The sequence below is a fragment of the Anabrus simplex genome, chromosome 3, assembly GCF_040414725.1.
Source record: "Anabrus simplex isolate iqAnaSimp1 chromosome 3, ASM4041472v1, whole genome shotgun sequence".
Taxonomy (NCBI): Eukaryota; Metazoa; Arthropoda; class Insecta; order Orthoptera; family Tettigoniidae; genus Anabrus; species Anabrus simplex.
The window spans coordinates 436,073,265-436,095,529 of record NC_090267.1 but is presented as its reverse complement, the minus strand read 5'-3'; the positions used below and the strand labels follow the sequence as shown (position 1 = coordinate 436,095,529).

The 22,265-nt window shown below is 37.1% G+C and overlaps 1 protein-coding gene across 7 annotated transcripts in view; it reads left to right on the top strand.

Moving 5' to 3' along the window:
- LOC136866478 (uncharacterized aarF domain-containing protein kinase 2) overlaps nucleotides 1-22,265 on the top strand; it is a 158,578-nt gene that overhangs the window by 56,336 nt on the left and 79,977 nt on the right. For 5 of the 7 annotated variants that reach the window (XR_010859553.2, XM_067143473.2, XM_067143472.2 and 2 more), the window contains 2 exons: nucleotides 3,939-4,026; nucleotides 8,789-8,906. Coding sequence is in view for 6 of the 7 variants with exons in the window: in XM_067143473.2 (XP_066999574.2) it covers nucleotides 3,939-4,026; nucleotides 8,789-8,906 (206 nt within the window). In the remaining variant the exon portion in view is untranslated. The remainder of the gene's footprint in view (nucleotides 1-3,938; nucleotides 4,027-8,788; nucleotides 8,907-22,265) is intronic. The other 2 variants (XM_067143475.2, XM_067143474.2) reach the window with 2 other exon arrangements.

Here is a 22,265-nt window from a genome sequence, read left to right as displayed (position 1 = left end):
TACAATGAAAATTCCTTAACCCAGTCTTCATATGAGAAAATACATTTGGTGACTTACCCGTTGCGTTTCTAGGGTAACGTGAAGAGCTATGAAATTTAATACAATCTTGTTCACAACATGTACACAATATAGAATTCCATAGTGAAGCATGGGTACATCAGCTAGTATTTTGGATGATGAACTGAAGAAGAGGGGGATTCCGTGGGATAACAGCGTAGCTTTTGTATGTGATAATGCAAGTACTATGACTGGTGTTTCCAAAAGTGTGTGAGCTCCTTTATTTGTAAAGAAAATTCTAATATTCGTGTGCAAGGCTGTGCTTGTCATCGTGTGCACTTAGCTGCTCGAAAGGAGTGCAGTGCTCTTGTAAATGTTAATATAGAACAGTTTTTAATTGATGTTTATTACTATTTGCTGAAGTGTTCAAAGAGGCAAAATGCTTTAAAGGTATGCCAGGATGTCTTTGCTGAAAAGCCTCACAAAATTTTGAAGTATGTTTCTACCAGGTGGTTAACTCTTCTACAGTGTGTATCAAGGGTCTTAGAACAGTGGAACCCTTTAAAAATGCTCTTCTGTGAATGAGATTCTGACAAGGCCAACTCAAAATTTCTGAAAGTTAAGGAACAATGTAAAAATCCATCTGTTAAGCTTTACCTTTTATTTCTCAGCTCTGTTCTTCCACTTTTCAACTCCTTAAATGTATTCCTCCAACACGAGACACCACTTATTCATAAAAGTTAAATGAATTTCTCAGTGACCTTATTGTTTGTTTTGTGAGAGCATCCTCTCTTCCAGAGTCTGATACTAATTTGCTTGATGTGAAATTTAGTTTTGCTAAGTTACAGAAAAGTGACAGTGAGTCAAGGGCTTACATAAGGGCAGTTTCTCTAGATGAAACTACATTGAAAACTTTTATTCCGATGTGTGACTGTTCTATACAAAAACATGTGAGTACATTGTCAACAAATGGCCAATTAGGGATAATTTTCTCTAGCATGCTGAAGTTGCTGATGTTTTCCAGAAGAAATCCAAAAAAAAATTATCAGTAGAACTTATGATTGACTGGTTTCCTAAAATTCTCTCATCAGAAGAAATTGATTCTTTGGAAACAGAGTTTAGTTGTTTCCAATTTGATGGATTCCCTTTTGACAAGGATGAAAGGGCCGACAGACTTCAGTTCGAAATATCAAAAATCACTGATGCTTCAGGTATAAGGAAGTACCCTTCACTGAGTAAGCTAATGATGGCTATTCTTCTAGTACTCCATAGTAATGCTCCAGTGGAAAGAGTTTTTAGTTTGGTGAGGAAGAAAACATTGAATTCTGTGCTAATATGAACACCGAACTGTTAAGTATTCTGTTAGTGCTGAGGATGCACATGATATCAAAAGAAAAAGCATGTCACCAGTGTACCTTTACGAAACAGGAACTACGAGCTGCTAAGGGGACAACTACGCTACTCAACAAAAGAAATGATCCATCAATCTCCACTCAGATATGTACTGCAGATCACCTGTTACTCTAGCAGGTAAGAATCATACACTTTTTATATACCAGTCTTTGAATATGTTACATCTGGTTGAATTGTATGTTGTTCATTCATTTTTCAATGATATGTTAGTGAGATCGAGAAAGAAAAAAATCTATGGTTGCGCCACCCCCTTCCCCCTCCCTGCCCTGGTGCTCTAACGGCTGCATTACTAATTGCCTTTCTTGAAAGTTGGCATCTCTGATGATAATGCACTATATAGCAATAAATTTGTACTATATTACCGATATAAGGGACATGTCTCTTTCAGTTCTATTTTCACCAACTGTTCCACGTACAATGACAAGTATTTTTTTTTTTTTTTTTTTTTTTTTTTTTTTTTTTTTTTGTCATCATACGAGATTAGGTGGACCATGCTGATTCTGTACACAGAGCACGCCTTTTCTCAATAAACTAACAGTGTATCTGACATAGACTACTAATCACCTTGCCAGCTAATATTCAGATACAGTAAAAAGTTGTGGATGTTACATAACGCCACATACCACCTGGTAAATAAATTCTTTGAATAAAGCAGATAGACGATTGTTGCAAACTTGTAACACCGAATTATAAGAGTGGTGCTTATGTTTTTCTTTTGTTACAAGTGTTTAAATTCAAACAGAACTCTATGATTATTTGAGCAGTTAGTTTGGCCACCTCGGCGATAGATGGTGCCAGTATTAGTTTATTTGACAATTGTTGCTTAGCTGTTGGATGCATAACACAATTCAGTTGAAGAATAAAATTGGTTAAAATCTTACTTTTGACCATCCTGGAAGTGGTTTTTCCATGATTCTTTACTCCAGGCAAATGTTGAAGTATAGAATATGGCTGTTTCGTTCCCAATCTCTGCCCCACTCAGGTACCACAGTAATGGAGACACTCTGACTGACTTCACTCATAAAATAAGGTCATGGAACTATTGGATGCAATGTCCCAAACCCCTAAAACAAAACAACAGCAACAAATAACTTTTTTTTTTTTTTTTTTTTGTCTTAAATAATTTATATGTAAATGAAAATATAGCTGTTGAGAATGGTCAGTATCACAGAGAATTGCTGCCTTAGAGTCTGCGGAGGCCATCCTTCTCAAAATGGACACATCCTAAGGGAGAGATCAATAAGTACAGTCATGCAATTTTTACTCCTCTTTACTCAAATATGTCTGTTGATTGAAAGCTATATATTCCTTTCTTTTCATTTGAATCTGGAATTTGTAGTCTTAAAAAAAATGGTTTTATTTCTTTGTTATTCTTAGTTTCATGACTAGAGAATCCTGCCTGAGAAGAACCTGTAAATCTGACGGGTACGCGACACCCGTTACTGAAGGGCACGACAAAGTAACCATAAGTCGACCCCACCCCCCCTCCCCCCTAAGGAATAATCAGGAGTGTACGCTGTCATCTATAACTCTGTCATAACTAATAAATGGTCCTATTACAAAGGCCTTCAGAAGGCGTCCTAGAGTGTGCATGAGGAGCCACTTGAGGGAAAGAGAGACAGCAAAATAGTAAACATTGCAACGGTTTGAAATGTTATCTCTAATGGTACCTGTCATTCTGTTGTTATGAGGGCAGGGTTCTTATAAGTAAATCTTTCAAGATTAAAATTATTGTGTCCACCTTCTCAATACAAATATATATCTTCAGTGGTTAAATTCTACATGAATGAAACACACCTGTTAGGGACATGTTTCGCCCTAGTTATGGGCATCTTCAGCTTATATTAGTCCTAAGGTCAAGAATTAAAAATATAAACATTGGAACTTATAGTAAACTAACTTAATACTAAATGCAATTGTCTTATGCTATTTACACAGTTTACAATATGTACAGTATGTACAATAAGTGCATTAACCTCGCCAGAATTTGTGAACAATGAATTACATTTTTTACAATGACCAGACCTCCAATTGCAGATTGGATTGATCACAATCAGATCACAATCAATCAGTTCATAAATTCTGGCAAGGTTAATGCACTTATTGTACATACTGTACATATTGTAAACTGTGTAAATAGCATAAGACAATTGTATTTAGTATTAAGTTAGTTTACTATAAGTTCCAATGTTTATATTTTTAATTCTTGGCCTTAGGACTAATATAGGCTGAAGATGCCCATAACTAGGGCAAAACATGTCCCTAATTGGTGTGTTTCATTCATGTAGAATTTAACCACTAAAAATATACATTTGTATTGAAAAGGTGGACACAATAATTTTAATCTTGAAAGATTTACTTATTGTATCTTCAATACGGAACAAAATGAGATTAGGTACTTGTAACAGGGTTCTTATGTCGTGAAACGAAGAATGCTATGATGTAATCTAGTGATCCATAGTTAAGTCTAAAATTATTGTCTTATTTTTAGTAGTGTAATCTTTTCATGTTTCCTGAATGGGCGAAAGAAGAAGAAATGGCAGATAATCGCGGGGCTAATGGTTTTTCTCCTGTTGCAGTGAAAGTTCTTCATCCTCGAATAGAAACCCTACTGAGGTAAAAATGTGATCACAGTAAAATATTAGAGATTTAGGCCCGGTTTCATCAACACATGTTAAATATATACTAACAAGTAGTTGGTTAATACTGAGTGAAAAATTTAACATCTTGTTAGTTTTCTTGCGTTTCATCAAACTTTTCCTGTGAAATGTTAACTAATCGACTGTTAACTCTCACAACATTGCGAACTGGTGCGAATCAAGGAGGCAGTGGTATGAACATGCTGTTTTACAGTGCTCTCCGATGTGCTTTTGTTTGAATACAGCTGTTAAATATGGTGCATGAAGTGAAACGGAGTCGTAGTTCTAATTTTTCCTCCTTCGAAAAAGAGTTGTTAATTGAATTAGTAAACAGAGAAGTTATTGAGTGCAAGCACACAGATAACTTGACGATAAAAGAAAAGGACGAGGCGTGGGAGAAAGTCTGCAAGGGTTTCAATGGAGTTAACAGATACTTTCTTAGCAGATATCCACTATTATCTAACAAAATCCCTTCGTTAATTGTCCCCCACTTCAAACTGTGCTCTGATATGGGAGTTATTAAATATTGTACTGTCGTGTACAGAACCAGACCACCTAGCAACTATATCCCTGATTTGGAGGTTAGGATCACTAATCACCTGAACATTAACATTAACAGAGAAATATCCCTTCCGATTACGATATATTTCAGCCCTATTGCCTCCAGGTGATTGGATTCTTACATTGTGCAATCTATTGCACCTAGAACACCAGGTAAACGGCTTATTTCATAAAATTCGCGGATAATTTGCTGACGTTCATCTACTGAAGGGAATGTTACATTCCTCCTCCTCATGGATGCTATTGCTGCAGACACTCGACAACCAACTCTACTAACAGTGGCTTTAGAAATTCCAGCATTGTTTCCGACAATTATGTAAAAAGAATCAGTAGCAAAAAATCGTAATGTTATCAGTACCTGCAACGTTGGAGAAAGAGGTAAGTTTCTCTTCATAGGATATTCCAACCTCACTCGAATTTCGTCAACAACCTTAGCAACGACTATTTTCAATAACCTGTAGGTATCTATAAAGAAGTTCTGCATCCGTCAAATTTTGAAAGTCATTACGTTGCTGAAATCTTCTTCGATCAGGATTATTGTGTAAAAGATCTAAAGAGAGTATTTCCGCATCTAAAGGGAGATTCACAGCAGCCATTTTGGAACAGGTTGCTAACTGCTAATGTTAGCCATTTGTTGATGAAATGCAAATTTTCTTAAATTGTATGTTAAAATGATTTAACATCTTGTTAAGTACTAACATGTGTTGATGAAACTGGGCCTTAAAGTGGTTTGTAATAATGTTAGTCCTGAAGTGTGAACTGCATTAAACTCTTGGTTATTTGGGCTAATGAAGGGGAGAACATGTACAAAAAATTGAAAAAACTGGATAATCCAATTCAGTGAAAAATTAATTGGCGATATACAGTAGTAAGATATTTTAAAACTGACAGTACCAAGGAAGTTTATTTTCAAAAATAGATTTTTCAAACCTTTTACATTTTGAAGGTCCACCACTGTTCCGTACAAAATCCTCCTGCATTGCTTTGTTTTCCTTAAAATGATGGACAGTTTTTACTTCTATCCTTAATCTACCAGCAGCTTAAAACAACTGACCTTCCTACCTGAAATCTTTCTATAACTTTCAATTTTTGTTTTATTATAAAAACTGTTTCCTTAAATTTTTAATGAAATAGAACTGAAGACAATAAAGACTGATTTAACAACAGAAAAGTGCAGTCGCTTAAGTGCGGCCAGTATCCAGTAATCAGCAGGTGATGGGTTCGAGCCCCACTGTCGGCAGTCCTGAAGATGGTTTTCCATGGTTTCCCATTTTCACACCAGGCAAATGCCGGTGCTGTACCTTAATTAAGGCCACGGCCACTTCCTTCCAATTCCTAGGCTTTTCCGATTCCATCGTCGCCGTAAGACATATCTGCGTCAGTGCGACGTAAAGCAACTAGCAAAAAAAAAAAAAAAAAAAAAAAGATACATTACTGTATTGTCACGTGGAGCAGGGTTTATTGATGTCATAAAAGCTACATTTCATATCAATTCAGTTTACAGTAAGTTCAAAAGTGGGAAAAGGTTCATTCACTGGATCAGTGGTAGAGTGCTGGCCTCCAGATCCCAAGATCGTCGGTCCAGGCCCGACGGTGGTAATTGAATTTTAGAAGGGCAGGTAAAAATCTATTTAGCACTCCATGTTGTACAATGTCGGCATGTAAAAGATCTCTGGTAACACATTTGGTGTTTACCTGACAAAATTAATTTAAGTTCATCTATAGATTGCCCGACAGAGATCCGTTTCTCTGCCGTCAAGTAGAGTAAAAGGAACATCCAAAGAGACACACAAGCAACCTAGATGAAGTTAAAATCAGTATGCTTGCATTTTTTAGCTGAGGCCATATTATTATTAGTGGGGAAATAATGTACACTACAATAGGTTTAATTTCTTTTAGGTTGCATGGATAACCTAAAACCAGATAACCTGCACATGAATGATCAGGGGTGTACTGCATTTTCTATAACTCTGTCATAACTAATGAATTAAATACTCTGTAGAGTGTATGGAAAAATGTTGCAGTTTCACCCCGCTGCAAAAAGATGCATTCCTAGAGGAGTCAGAAAGGAGTATATACCCGGATGGAATGAAACATGTGAAAAACTCTACAGTGATTTTCAAGAGAATGGAGAAACGGATGTTGCTGATGAACTCATGAAAACTTAGATGAAGCCAGACGGAACAAATGGACAGAAACTATGGAGACTCTGGATTTCAAACATTCTAGCAGGAAGGCTTGGAGCCTCTTAAAGAAGTTGGGGAGATTGCCTCACATTTCACAGCCCAAATCTGCTGTATCACCTGATCAAGTTGTCAAACGGATAGCTGGATTGTCTAAAGTGAGACCCAAGAAAGAACTCAATCGGTTAATAAGAAAAGAACTAACCTTCATGAAAAGACCTAGGTAATATTGGTTCATCAAATATTTCCGCCCCTTTCACCAAAGAAGAGCTGCTGTCTGCTCTGAAGATAACAAAGAACCGCAAAGCACCTGGTTTTGATGGCATTCACCCTGAATTCCTCAAGCATTGTGGGAAGAACACAAGGAAATGGTTGTTACAGTTTTCCTCAAATATTCTGATTACAGACAAACTTCCTCCAGAGTTCAAACGAACCAAGATTCTGGCTATTCTGAAACCAGGTAAACCTTCTGATTGTCCTGAAAGTTACCGCCCAATTGCTCTAATGAGTGTTTGTTACAGACTTCTGGAACGGCTCATCTACAATAGAATAAGCCCTCTAATTTTACGATCACTCCCAGCAGAACAAACCGGTTTTAGACCTAACCGTAGTTGTGAAGACCAAGTTCTTGCGTTAACAACCCACATTGAAGCAGGTTTTGAAAAACGACTGAAGAGTGGTGCAGTGTTCATAGACCTTACAGCCGCTTATGCTACAGTTTGGAGACAGGGAGTTGTGTATAAGTTTTTTAAACTTGTTGGATGCAGAGTAATGTCACAACTCATAAACAACATTCTATCAGATAGAATGATCCAGGTATTTATGGATAACAAACATAGTAAAGTTGAAAAGCTCAACAATGGTCTCCCTCAAGGATCTGTGATCTCTCCATTGCTGTTTAATATGTACATTACCAATATACCCGGCACTACATGCCAGTTTACTTGTGTGGATGACCTGGCAATAGTTACTCAGCAATCCAATGTGAATGAGATAGAAGCAATTCTAAACAGAGACCCTGACATTTTGAGTGAGTACTTTGATAAGTGTTTTGATACCTAGCACCAGTAAAACAGAAACCTGTCCCTTTCACCTTAATAACAGGCAGGCAAACATTACTTTGAATGTTTCCCTCGACAACATTCCTCAGAAGACCAGGAACAGTATCATTCAGAAACTTGCAGGTTCTACATGGCGGCATCAGCATCCACTCTTAGGTCGTCAGCATTGGGACTGGTATACTCTACAGCCGAGTATTGTTCTTCTGTTTGGCTGAATAGCCCTTATGTTAAGTATATTGATGTTGTTGTGAATCAGACTATGTGCATTGTCAGCAGCACAGTCAGATCTACTCCTCATTTTTGGTTGCCTTCTTGAGCTACATAACACCTCCAAGAATTCGTAGACAAAACAACCTAATATGTGGGTTCAACAATGAACCCAAGTTTTCCCATTCATGAAGACATGGTTGTTAGGTATGGACATCTCAAATCAAGATCTCTGCCCATTCAGACTGCAAGGGAACTCATCAATAGGAACTTTAACAGTTCTGATGAATGGCAATTGGAGTGGACCAACACAGCTCCAGATGAATGGCAGACCCTCTTTAGTCTTCAACATCCACCACGTGGTTTTAATCTCCCCAGAAGAACTTGAGTTCTTCTCAACAGAGTCCATACCAATCATGAACGATGTGGGTCATTGATGCATAATTAGGGTATGCGCTCCTCCCGTGAGTGAGACTGTGGTGAGAAGAAACAGACCATCCGTCATATTGTCATTGAATGTCCAAGGAGGTGGTCAGCTGAAGGAGTTTGTGTGTGCTTCTGACGGGGTTGTACAATGGTTGGACAGTTTAGATTTGAGTTTGTGAACTGTTTTTGAGATTGGTTGATTGTTTGAAGTGTTGTATTGTTATATTTTTGAATGTTTGTATGTAGGTAGAGCTATGTACTAGCCATAAGCTAAATAAATAATAAATTCTGATCTCCACAGGCGAGATCTGCTCATCTTGAAAACTATGGCTGATATGGTGACTTGGCTGATCCCTAGTTTGCGCTGGCTTAGCCTTGATGACTGTGTTGATGATTTTTCACATCTCATGAAGAGTCAGGTACTTTTAATACATCATTTTACTGAATAACATTTTCACATAGAATCATCTAACCCATCTTCTGCCTCAAGAAATTTCCCCTTGTTTGATTCATATCAGCCTCATCCTGCTAATTTCTCCTGCTGCATCCTGCACATTACCAGTTGTAGATTACATCTGTCGGAATTAACACTTAAGTCCTATGATTGAAGTTCCCTGCTTGTAAACTCAAAAGCCGGCACCTGTCGATGAATCAACTCTTCACATTGCTCTCTACCGGCAATGTTAATCAGCCGACTTGTTTTAGTATCATTATTTAGACTTCCATTTCTCTTAACAGGTAACATGATGTGCCATATTTCAAGTTCATACAAGTGTAAGACAGCATATTACTTACCTAGTATCATCCCTAGTTTAAAGCTTTGTGTGTGAAAAAACAAGTGAAGAACTGTGTGTAAACATATGCTGTTATGGTGGGAGTCCAGTAAAGCCTTGTTGATATTGCGCGTGAAATTCAGAGTTGTTATGCATTTTTTGTGCAGTTTGCTGTGATGATTTTTAAAGTAAGTGTAGTTTAGTGTATATAACTAGGCCTAAAATAAATAAAAGTATTCCTAGGGTAAGTAAATTCCATGACTGATTAGAAGAAGGTGAAATATCTGATTTTGAAGGCATTGAAGCTGATGGTGATGATGCAAAGTTTATTGGCAATTTATTGTATGCAGCATACTCAGAAACACATTACACTCATTTAATACATTTTTGAACATCAATATTTGCTAAAAGGTCAAACAATTGGAGTAATCTGAACAATTTTACAAGCCATTATATTAATTTTTGCTTTTGATTTTGTATCACTGAAATTACACCTTTGTATACCATTAATACCGATCAGCTGGTCGATTATATTGACAGAATAACATCTGTAGAGAAGTGGTGTATTTTTTTATCCTATTTAAAACAATGGGAAACCACCACTGCAATATTTTTGCCTGATTCTCTCAGCTTAAAACATATACAGTGTTCTTCTCTTGGGTCATAAAATGGCCACAGCCCTTCCATCGTGTCTCACTGAGTCCAAGAAGATCCAATTCGTGTATACTCATTCCTCTTTCGGCAATTAGTTTTGCTCATTTTAAATGTTCCATAGTTTCGAGTCCACCCTGTAGCTCTTCAGTGGAGTGGGACTGAGAGAAACTCCTGTATCAACTAGCAAATTATCCTTGTGCGTCATTAGAAAAATTGCAACGTGGATTATTGGTGGTCTTTTGCAACCAGGTAAACTAGAAGTAGAAGGTCAGTCACTTATATGAAGTAAGGCGCAATCTTCTGAAGAGTAGCACAACACAAGCAATGTTCGGCACTGTGTCTCAAAATGTTTACGAGAAGAGGTGAACTGTTAAGTGAGTCAGCCTGCATATACTATCAGGCCAAAGTCACAACACAATTTAACACTAGGTTTACCGCAGCGGTCAAAATGACCGTTTTCAGTTTTGTTTTCTCTATCACTCTCGTTATACGGCTAGAACATACAAAACCTTTGGTGGCTTTTATTGATATTAAGTGTACTTTTCGGCATATAGCTTCAAAAACCCGTAACTCCTTTCTAGTTAACGCTATGAGGTCATATACCTACTTTTACCGGACGGTCATTTTGACCGGTATTGCAGTAGCTACCCGATCAGACTTTTGTGGCATTCATTTAGAACGGGATATCTTTTTAACAAGCCGTTACAGTGTACTTTATTACCGTAGTATTGAATATAACTTATTGTTGTGCTGCAATGGGACAGCTATTGGCTCCTTTCAAACAATGATACAAGTACACTGACAGGAAAGTATAGTCAGTATTTGTTCAGTAATGAAAGGTGTGCAATCGTAACGAGCAATCAATTGCCGTGTTCACTCATTACAAACATTCAAACTAGATTTCCAGATTGTTTGTAATTACACCGAAGAAACATATTTTCGCGTAGTCTGCAAATAGATGCCGAAATTCTGAAGCATAAGCATATACTTTCCCCATCACAATCCAGCGATGAATCTTTGACTGATTTACACCTCGATAATTGCGAAGACGTGTGTTACTTGACACACAGAAATAGAATTTCCATGTGAACATGAAATCACACAGCATCCTTCAACCTGAAATGTTAGGGAACTACCCGCCAAATGGCGACACACGCACACTAGCAAAGCAGCTGATGACAAAGGTAAGCCTATTTGAAGTTAGTCATTTTGTATTTACGTAATTCTGTGTACAGTGTAAGTAAGTATTGTATTATATTTTGCAGGTGAAGGAAACACTAAGGAAGATAAAATACTAGCAAGGAGCACGATATCAACACATGACGGTCGGCGAGGAAGAAGTCGCTTTGGTTGGAACAGTGCGGACTCTTGTTGATCTACAAAGCCTGCCAAGTCGTCGAGGACAGTAAAATATACTGAGGGGAGTCCGAGGTCCCACAGGACATGCAAAACGCCACATTGAAGGAACTTGTGCCGCTACAGCTTGTCATCGTTTTATTGACGAATCCAAGCTGCGCCACATCGAATGATATACTGCGGTTGGAGCCCGCGAAGTTCTGAACAATCCTGAACGGACACTTTATTTGGAAGAATTGGACGCTGTCATTGACATTTTATATTCACGCGGAACTTATGAAGCTGGCACGAACATTCTCGATCTGTGGTCACAGAAGCGGGGCTCCTGGAATTTTCTCCCAAACTATGGCACGAAACCGTTTCCCGAATATCATGAGGTTTCTTCGATTCGATGAAAACTCTACCAGCAGGGATCACCTGAAAATTGATAGATTGGCGCTTATATCTGTTGTGTGGGACATATTTATATTTACTTTTACTATTTGCTTCAGACCAAGTGAGATCATTACCGTGGATGAACAACTCTTTCCATCGAAAGCTAGATGCCCATTTATGCAGTATATGGCCAATAAACCAGAAAAGTTTGGTATGAAATTTTAGTTGGCTGTCGATGTGGAATCCAATTACTGTATGTTGTAAACGGTTTTCCCTATCTTGGAAAAGATGAAACGCGACCCACCGATCGGACCCTAAGTGAACACGTATTATTGTGTCTTGCTGAGTTTTTCATCAATCAGGGAAGAAGTGTGCAATGGGAACAAGACAATTGAAAGGTATGCAATCTCTAGAAAACTGGTCTGTGGTTAAGTTCACTTCAAAGGTGACCAAGCAGAGTGTGTGTGTACAGTGCGACAAATAAGTTGAAAAGTAAAAAGTGACATTCATGCACATATGTATATAATGTAAGCTAAAATGTGTAAGAACATTCTGCCTTACTAGTGTACTTATTTGTTTATTTATTTATTCATAATAGTGTTTACAAATCAGCCATGATATTAATTAAATTATGGTCTATGATGTTTTTATACTCAATTCGAACCGTTTTCCGGCACCAATATCCTCAAGAAACGAATACGTGCCACTATCGGTCAAAATGACCGCTTCGGTAAAAGTAGGTAGAAAGAGTGTTTGGTAATCCTAGTGTTAATAAATATGAAGTCCCAAAATTGTGTAGAAGTCCAGTCATCCGGGTGTGGTTAACAAGCCTCCTCCACTCCTTTCTGTCCTTTCACTTTTCCTGCTCCATTACTTCCGCCACATCCATTCCAGCTTCTCTAATGTCCTTCCAAATCTGATCCATCCACCTTCTTCTCGGTCTTCCAACTGGTCTCTTTCCCTTAACTTCTCTTTCCAATTCCCTTCTTGCTATCCGTTCCTTTCCCATTCCTTTTACATGTCCGAACCATCTCAGTCTTGCGTTCTGTATCTTCTGTACTAACGGTTCTGTATTTAGCTCTTCTCTAATTTTAATATTTTGAATTCTCTCTCTTCTTGTCATTTTAACCGATGTTCTTAAAAATTTCATTTCTACTGCTTGGATCTTACTGTCTTGTCTCTTATTACATACCAGCGTTTCTAGTCTGTATGTTACAATTGGTATGAAATGTTAATTTCGTTCTCTTGGGGACTTTTCATCCGATAAAAGCTCTCTGACTTGATGATAAAATGTTGTACCTTTACTTAGTCTGTTATTAATTTCAGGGTTGATTTCATTACTTCCATTAATAATGCTACTCAGATATGTAAACTGTTCTACATTCTCTAACCATTCTCCGTCTATGTTCACTTGGCTTCTCTTTTTCTCTTTTCCATTGTGCATGACAACAGTTTTCTTTTTTCTAACAGTTTTATAAACAGGAATATTTTTGCAGTGGATCATCGTACTGTAGAGACATGTAGAACAGGCATTGCCGGCCAATTTTCAACGGGTTCTCGCCGATATTATGATGCCAGTTTTAAGTTAATGGTTATTATACATGCGAAAATGAAGAATAATTGTGCAGTTGCAAGGAAATACGGCATAGCCAAAGTAGCCTAAAAAATGTATACTGTACAAAAAATGCGTTCGGTGGCGCACAAAAAGGACTTTTTAAAGAAGTAGAAGACGAAATTGTGAGGTATGTGCACGTAAAACGTAAGGGCGTAATGGCCTTAACACGGCGCACATAACTCGTTGACCTTCAACTTCCGCGTCTTTATTAAACATCGCTAGCCACTGAAGCCGGCCGAAACTGGCAAGCGAGACGTTCATCTAGCGGCACCGATACCTGATGCTTAGTAAAAGTAACAATTTTATAGACAACTTGAATATTTTTGTGATGATCGTCGTATTTTTGAGACACGTAGAACCTATATTGCTGGCAAATTTTCAACGGGATCTCATCATTATTATGATGCCAATTTTAAGTTAATGGTTATTAAACACGCAGAAATAATGAATAATTGTGCAGCCGCAAGAAAATACGGCATAACTAAAGCCAGTGTTCGGCATCGGCATGAAGACAAAAAAAGTCTAAAACAGCGTACTGTACATGAAAGGCATTCAGTGGCTCGCAACAAGGACGCTTTAAAGAAGTCGAACATGAAATTGTGAGGAACGTGTGTGAAAAATGCAAGGTCGGTATGGTCATAACACGAGATGCGATATGAATGTGGGGTCGTGAAGAGGAATTCTCTGAACTTTGAAAGGCAGTATCAGATACGTCTAATGAAAATTATTAGGGAAGTAGGTAGGATTTACATGATACTTGTGTGCGTTTATTTTTCTCAAATTAAATATGAAACTTGTTATAAATAAAATTAAGCACATTTTAAGCCGATTCGGAAAAATACGGTAGGTCCCAGTTCCAAAAAGATGTGTGTTAGAATATAGGCAACATCAAAACTCCAATTAAACAAGAGAACTACACAAAAAAGTCTCCAGCTTCACTTGGAAGTTTAAACCCTGCACTTGTGTGGTGGATGATGAAAATGCCATCCTCGTTGGAGACAAGAAAGCAGCCATTGACTGGTGGAAACAATATTGTGAAAAATATATTCAGAAGGTAATAACCCCTCAGCTGCCCTGCTGGTGGAAGAGCATTAGATTAAATCAGATGACCAATGCTCCAGCGCACAGTTTGACGAAACTGACAGCTTTAAGGAACACTGGGACTAAGTTTTAAGCATATTTTATCGAATATTTTAATTTTTCGATTTCAGCGTATTACTTTAGGCCTGACCATTGTGGATGAATTAGCGGTATGATTTTCCACGTTCCACCATTTTTAAATGTACAACAAGACATTTAAATGCCTACCGCACAGTCATTTAAACGCCCCTTTCTGTTAGTTCTACGCAGAACATTATCCTGTACACGCATTTATGCATTTTTCATCGCATAATGATGAAACATGGATTTGAAATACCATCTGTACTACTTACTGACCCTGCATTGTGCTACTATCTAGTGTTGGATATAGGCACTGTTACTATGTGAAATATACAGTTACTTCAAATGCTGTTGTTGTAACCTGTGGCTTTATTGGGAAGTAACTCAATACAAAATTGATATCTCTAGATGATAGTAATATACAAATAATATTGATGTACAGATGTATTAGGGAACAGAGTCTTGTTTCATCTTGTTTCTGGCTGTCAGGGTTGGGAAATTGCCTAGTTTTGTTGGATTGGGTTGAGTCCTGTGCACTGAAGTAGGTGTTTTGAGTACATCACTGATCCAGTAATTTTGCGGGTGGTACAGTTTTCCGTCAGGTATATTTTGATTCTAGGTAGATGTGCAGTTAAGCAGTCATGTCCTGTTTTCAATCTGAAGATTGCCACTGCTTCTTTCGTCGGCTTGCTTTTATTTTTGTCCCATAGGTCATTTATTTTTTCCGTTTCTTCATTGTAGTTTGTTGGGTAGTTTCTTTCTTCCATTTCTGAAGGGTTTTATTTGTGATTATCTTCTTGATTGAGTTAGCTGATACTTCAAATGTTTGAAAATAAATAAATAAATAAATAAATAAATAAATAAATAAATAAGAAAATTTTGTAGACATTATAATTGTGTGTGTTTATTTTTTCACAAATTAAATATGAAACATGTTATAAATTAAAATGATGATTTTACAAAGCACATTTTAAGCCTAATTTAATTTTTTAAAGGCAAAAGTGGGGTTCGTCTTGGATTCGGAGAAATACGATAGGTCCCAGTTCCTAAAAAATGTGTGTGAGAATATAGGCAACATCAAAACTCCAATTAAACAAGAGAACTACACAAGAAAGGAAATTTTTCATTTAGATTCTATTTTTTCATTCTAGTTGCCTATGAAATACCACTAGATGAACTAATTCTGTTTCTGAAATATTTGTGATGTATGCAGATTACTGTGCCACATGGTTACTTCTGTTTACAAGCAAGTATTCAATTTATTGTGGTTGTGAAATTTCTTGAAATTTGTATTGATTTCTGTGAGTGCATTGCTTATTGATTACAAAATGCATTCAGTCTCTTCCCACTGGCATAAGCCGAAATGCAGAAGCAAAAAAGAAAAGAAGAAAAAGTGGCTCTCTTAAAAAATATGCATGATTTTAAAGAAGTGCAATTTTCTCGGATTCACATTTTCACATGTATAAAATGTACTGTGTGCTACAGATCTGATCCTTTTATGTTGTAAATTCATATGCATATTCCTTAGCACTTTATCCAGAAATAAATATATGTTACGTTTAGGATTGCAATTCTGGTTTGCCTGTAAAAAAATTTTAAACCTTAAAATTTCAAGAATTTGTCAAAAAATAAACTTCAATGGGGGGAAAAAATTTCTATTTTCATAGTAAATAATACAATCTCAAAAACGGTGCACTGTTTCATTTATGTAATAGGAAGATATACTAGTTATTTTTTTTTTTTTTAAATTTGCTATCTGGATCAGCTTTGCATGCTTGACATTTAGAATATTTGAATAATTTACATATAAATATTGGAAAATAATTAATATCTCTGAAACTAGTGAAGCTACATTGTTGAATTTTGGTAGATATTCATACTACCACATACTTTTAGCAAACAAAATATTAAGATGGTATCTTAATATTTATAGGAATTAGTAATTTCAGTCCCATTGTCCCTAAAGAAGGATTGATCCTGCTCATAAATTCTACAAAGCTGTGGGTGTATTTGATCCTGCAGAAATTGTACAGATGATTGTTGAAGAAAATCTTCTAAGAGCTGTAAAACATCTCTGGTTCTTCGAACCTAAAGGATACTGTGGTGATTACAGGCTTCGGTGAACTGCAGACAGTAGTGTAAAACAAGCTTAGTTGTGATGAAAAAGTGGACAGTATTTCTGGCAGCAACAGTCCACACTATCCGACTGGAATCGGCCAACAGAAGGAACTCCAGCACATACTGTACTTCACAATCTTGGCCTGTCTGGAAGACCCTTAATACATTAAGAATTGGATTGTCTAGAACCAAGGCTACACTCAAAAGATACGGTTATACACAAAATGCTGACTGCGACTGTGGTGCAATTCAAGATCTTGAGCATCTGTTTCACTGTCCAGATTTCCCTGTGGAAACCCAACATGGATTTGGTGATAAAGCTGGTGTGGCTTCTTCATACTGGAGTACGTTCAACATTTGAGGATGCTTGGATACAATGATCATTTCTGTGTTGCAGGGAATGATCATAAACTATGCTGATTTTGCTAAATCCATGCTAAAAGTGATATGGGTGCCGTGTGTAAATGCAGATTGTGAATGCTTTTTCGCATGTTACAGTAATGTTTTGTCAGATAAGTGCCATTGCTTGTCTACATAAAACATCAGTCTTTTTTCTGAACTGTATGTTGAGAGCTATATTTTGAAAATAACAAAAAGTTTGATTGAAAACACTTGATTTTTCCATTTGAAAATTCTGCTTTCCACACTTCCAACTCAACAAAAAATTCTGATCTCTAATAATAACCCATTGATTATAACATTCATTTGCCTCTTTACAGCACAGTATCTAATTGTGAAGTCACAAAAGGAAATACAGTAAAACCTCGTTAAGACGTTTCTGCAGGAGACAAGGAAAAAGAATGTGTTAAGTGTTAAGTTAGAAAATGTACTACTAAATATATGAATAAAAGCTGTCCAACAAGGATACGGAAACACTAGATATGATTTTTTCCGACATGACATTTTACGTTCTGTATCCGTGGGTAAACACCAAATGTGTCACCAGAGATCTTTTACATGCCGACATCGTACGACATGGAGTGTCGAATGGACTTCTAAAGATGAGTGAAAAGTATTAAAAGGTGTGAAGAACACAAGAGAATAAATATGAAAACCTTTTCTGCTGGGGCTTATAAAATAACAAGTGTACTGAAAGGTGTAAAAAAAAAAAAAAAAAAAAAAAAAAAAAAAAAAAAAAAAAAAAAAAATACAACACATATGAAAGCGAGCACCGGGGCCAATAAAAATATCGGAAGTATTGTGCCAATCACACTCTTTCTAAAACAAATGTTAGTAGAAGCCTTTTATTTTGGAGCAGTGGGTTATTAAGCATTATTTTTTGGTCACACTATTACACAGTGAATTAGAGGTTACTCTCGACCATGTGCGACCAGGAGGAATGACTTTAGCCACCGTTTTGAAGTCAACAAAACTTCGCCCAACTCGAGTGATTGAGATAAACTCGAAGGTGCGATCAACATTCGCGGCCTGTGTGCGCTTAAAGATACAGACTCCATTCCGCTTACTGACGGATTTTAATTTTGTATTTTTTATTTATTCGTGTCAGAAGCACTTACAGTGATTGAAGTTAATATGGTAATAATGCATAATCATAATAATAATAAGAATAATAATAATAATAATAATCGTATGGCCTCAGCTACCGTGTGCAGGCATTTCAATTTGACGCCATCTGGCTGTCTGCTCATCAATTTTGACGTTCCGTTTTACTCTAGGCCCACTAGATGGCAGACCGAGTAAACCGAAACTCTCTTGGGCGTCTATGGCTGAGATTTAATTAATTTTGTCGGGTAAACACCAAATGTGTCACCAGAGATCTTTTACATGCCGACATCATACGACATGGAGTGTCGAATGGACTTTTTTCCGCCCTTCAAAAATCCGACTACCTCTGCCGGGTTTGAACTCGCTATCTTGGGATCCTGAGGCCGACACTCTACCACTGATCCACAGAGGCAGCTAATAATGCATAATATGTACATGATACATGATCAATATAACATTGAATTGGCAGTTTATTTACAGTATTGTCACCCAGAAGTTAGCAACATTGATTGCATTTGGTGTAGCACAAATCAGGTCTTCCAGAGTACATGATGTTGGACACTGACTACATTGGAGTAGGTGGGAGGACGTCTGCTCTTCGCCACATTCACATAGCGGCGACTCTGTATGGAAACCCCCATTTCATTAAGTTATTCTTGCATTTGTAACACTTGACCGTAATCTATTGAGTGATCTCCATGTGGTCCATTTCCCTGAGTGTCCAGCGGTAAGTTTTTCACAGGGTGTGAGCCATCCCGCAGGGCTGTTAAACCTTGCACGCCAGAGATCAGTTCGGGAATGCTGTGGTGTATTCATTAGTAAGGAATTTCATGACTTTGTCCATATCCGTAACTAGGCTATCACAAGACAAATGTGCACTACACTAGTCAGTTTCATATGATTATGTTCCTAATCCTGATATAGGCTACTGTATCACACAAAAAATATTCGCTACACTTCACTGTACCACTCAACACAAAATAAATTTCTAACTTCTGAATGGAGTGTGAAATACAAGCACAAATAAGCTCACTGTTTTTCAGCAATCTCGCTGCTAACCAGCAAGTAAAACTGAACATTCCTGAGGCTAACGACTTGCTCCCAAAGATGCAACTTATCCTGTGAAGTTCAGGAATTCAAGGCCTTTTCTCGTAATCACGCAACTGTGGCGATGACTATTACCCGAGTTGGAAATCACGTTTCTTTCACAAGAGATGAAAATAACATTTTCAGGGCTAGGAAAAATGTGATCGTACTAAGAGGTAATAGTAAAAATTTGTGACGCCATAAGTAAGTTATTTTTATATATATTTAATATGATGAGAATCAGGACTTCGAATTTACGACGTGCTAAGCGGTAAAACGTGTTAATGAGGAATGCACTAACGAGGTTTCACTGTATGTATAAAACACACAGATATACTTGGGGAAATATTTTATTGACGCTGAACAAATAATAAATCAGATTTATTTTATTCACCATTAAAAGAGTTCTTGAAAGGAAAGCAATGGCAAACTATCTCATTCCTCATCTTTTCTGGTACAGCTCATTTTAGTGCCACAATCAGTTTTCACAGTTTTCCATAACCTCTGGTGGTGTTGTATGAGGATCTCACCAACCTCTGGGCTGATACCCTAATAGACAAACAAGTTCTTATCTTCAAGGTTAACATAACACTCACTAGGCAAACATTCAAGGAAGTTCTCTTTTCAGGACAAGATTGGTCTAGTTGGTCAAAAATGCTCTGGAACAAATGTACTAACCATTCTTTTTACATGCAATGTAAATAACTTTCTTCATAACCCACCAACACATCACATTTTTTTACACTTGCAGAGCAGTTCATCTTTGTTTTGTTTTGACATTTCTTCCTGTGACACTGTAGTCTACAATTATCCATTCTGATGCCTTCACCTCTTTTTCTTTTTCTTCTACTTCCTTCATTTGTCAGTGATGATTTATTGATTTCATGTACTCAACACATAGTTTTTCCCCAAGTTTCAAGATAACATTTTTCCAGCTTATCTTATTTCCAGTCACAGTCTTGAAAATAATCCATGTGTTGATGGGAGCTATGTCGAGGGTGTTGTAGAAAACATGTACTGGCCATGAACGAATACCATAATGCACCAAATATTCCCTTTACATCTGGATTAAGACATCAAGGGGAATCTTTGTCTTGTTATAGAAGCAGACTATTTCAGCGTTCCAATATAAATGGTTCATTATTGATATTGAAAATTATAAATTTTTCAGCTAACTTATTCTAATTTGCCAGCGTTTTGCCCTAGTGTGCCAATTTGGGCTCATTAGTTGATAACTAGCACATCTACCAAGACACATGGCTGGTGCATATAGTGGAGGCCACTGAGTAGGCTGCTTGGAGCCACAGGCAGTGCCAGTGCACTATGAGAGATTTGGACTCGCATAAAAATTGATGCCTGGATCAGACTATTTCAGGACATTGTTTGGTGTCACTATCAGCTTCAGTTTCCATGTCTGAATGCGTTGTTCTGTATACAAGACTACCCCTACCCCCCTTATTAAATTGTGAGAGGATCGTATACTAATAGCAGCAGTCAGAATGACCACATCAGTGGTTTTAGGTATATATGGTAATTAGTTCTGGTGATTCGAGTGTTAAGTTCCGAGATAGCCGGGGTGTTCACTAGGCTTTACATCACTACATTACATTACTATTATCGGTAAACTGTACCGTACTTATTAAAAAGTAGTGCAAAATGTACCGTATTTACGCAAATAATCCCCACCACCGAATAATCCATGCACCCCAACTTTAGGAAGGATGATTTTTTTTTTTTAAATGCCGACATTGACTCAAATAAAACCCGCACCCCAATTTCGTGCCTCAATTTTTTAAAAAAATATGCGGGTATTATTCGCGTAAATAGGTAAATTCTAGTCTTTCATGTTTCAAGCACTTTTACCGTACGAGAAATAAAATGGAGATATTCACGATTATTACATTTTTCACAAACTTACAAATATCTCTGAAGTATATAACAATAGTTATAGAAACTACATTTTCTCATTATTTATGTCACATGGCCAGGCTGAGTGGCTCAGACAATTGAGGCGTTGTCCTTCTGACCCCAACTTGCAGGTTTGATCCTAACTCAGTTCGGTAGTATGTGAAGGTGCTTAAATACGTCAGCCTTGTGCTGGTAGATTTACTGGCACGTAAAAGAACTCCTGTGGGACTAAATTCTAGCACCTCGGCGTCTCCGAAAACTGTAAAAGTAGTTAGTGGGATGTAATGCCAATAACGTTATTGTTTATGTCACATACATTTTTGCCGTCTGGGCTGTAGTAACAGAGATATTCTTCAATTTAAATGTTCAGTACCATGTCCATTATTGCTGAACATCACTGAGATGGAAATATTGTGAAATTGCCATGATGGTCATCGTTGCCGGGGTTGTTTTTATAAGGTGCAAACTACGTGGTTATCAGCCCATACTGATTAGGAAGATAATGAAGATGGCATCAACATGAGAAGGAAAATGTGAACAAGAATAAGAGAAATGGCAGTTGATGACCTTCGATGTTAGGCCCCTTAAAACAACAAGCAAGTCGTTAAAAATGGGGGAAATGTAAGATGTTTGACTTCAGATGCTCTTAATGTCACTGTGTTGGAAGAAAACAACTGTGATGACTTAAAGCGAAAACTTATCAACAGTAATATTACACTGATCGACTGTTGTTGTTAACTAATGTGTGCTTTGTCTGTTTTGCTTCACTTATATCCACTATTGGTGCAATTACAAAAACTAACCCATCAACAGCTAGTTTAATTTTAAATATGGCACTGTTAGAGAAAACTATTAATTTCCTAATTAAGTAATTAAAATAATAACACTTACAGTACTTTACTGTAAACTTGTCTAAGAATTCAAATGGTTAATGAGAAAATATTCCTCACCAGAAGATTTAAAATGATTATTCGTCATTACTTACTGCTCAATGTTGTTATTCTAATAGACCACTATAATAGTACGTACTTGGTTCAGAGTGTCTATGAAGGAAGCAACAACAGTCTTCACTTGTTCTTTACAGAGTTGCCAGCTCTGGGACAACATATTAACTACAGTAGTGACTTGGTTCACTATGGCAGTGAATAGAACAGATTTTCCGGTAACTCTTTACACCAACTATATCAAAATATGTAAAAAAGGTGACTTGGTTCACTGTTGCTATG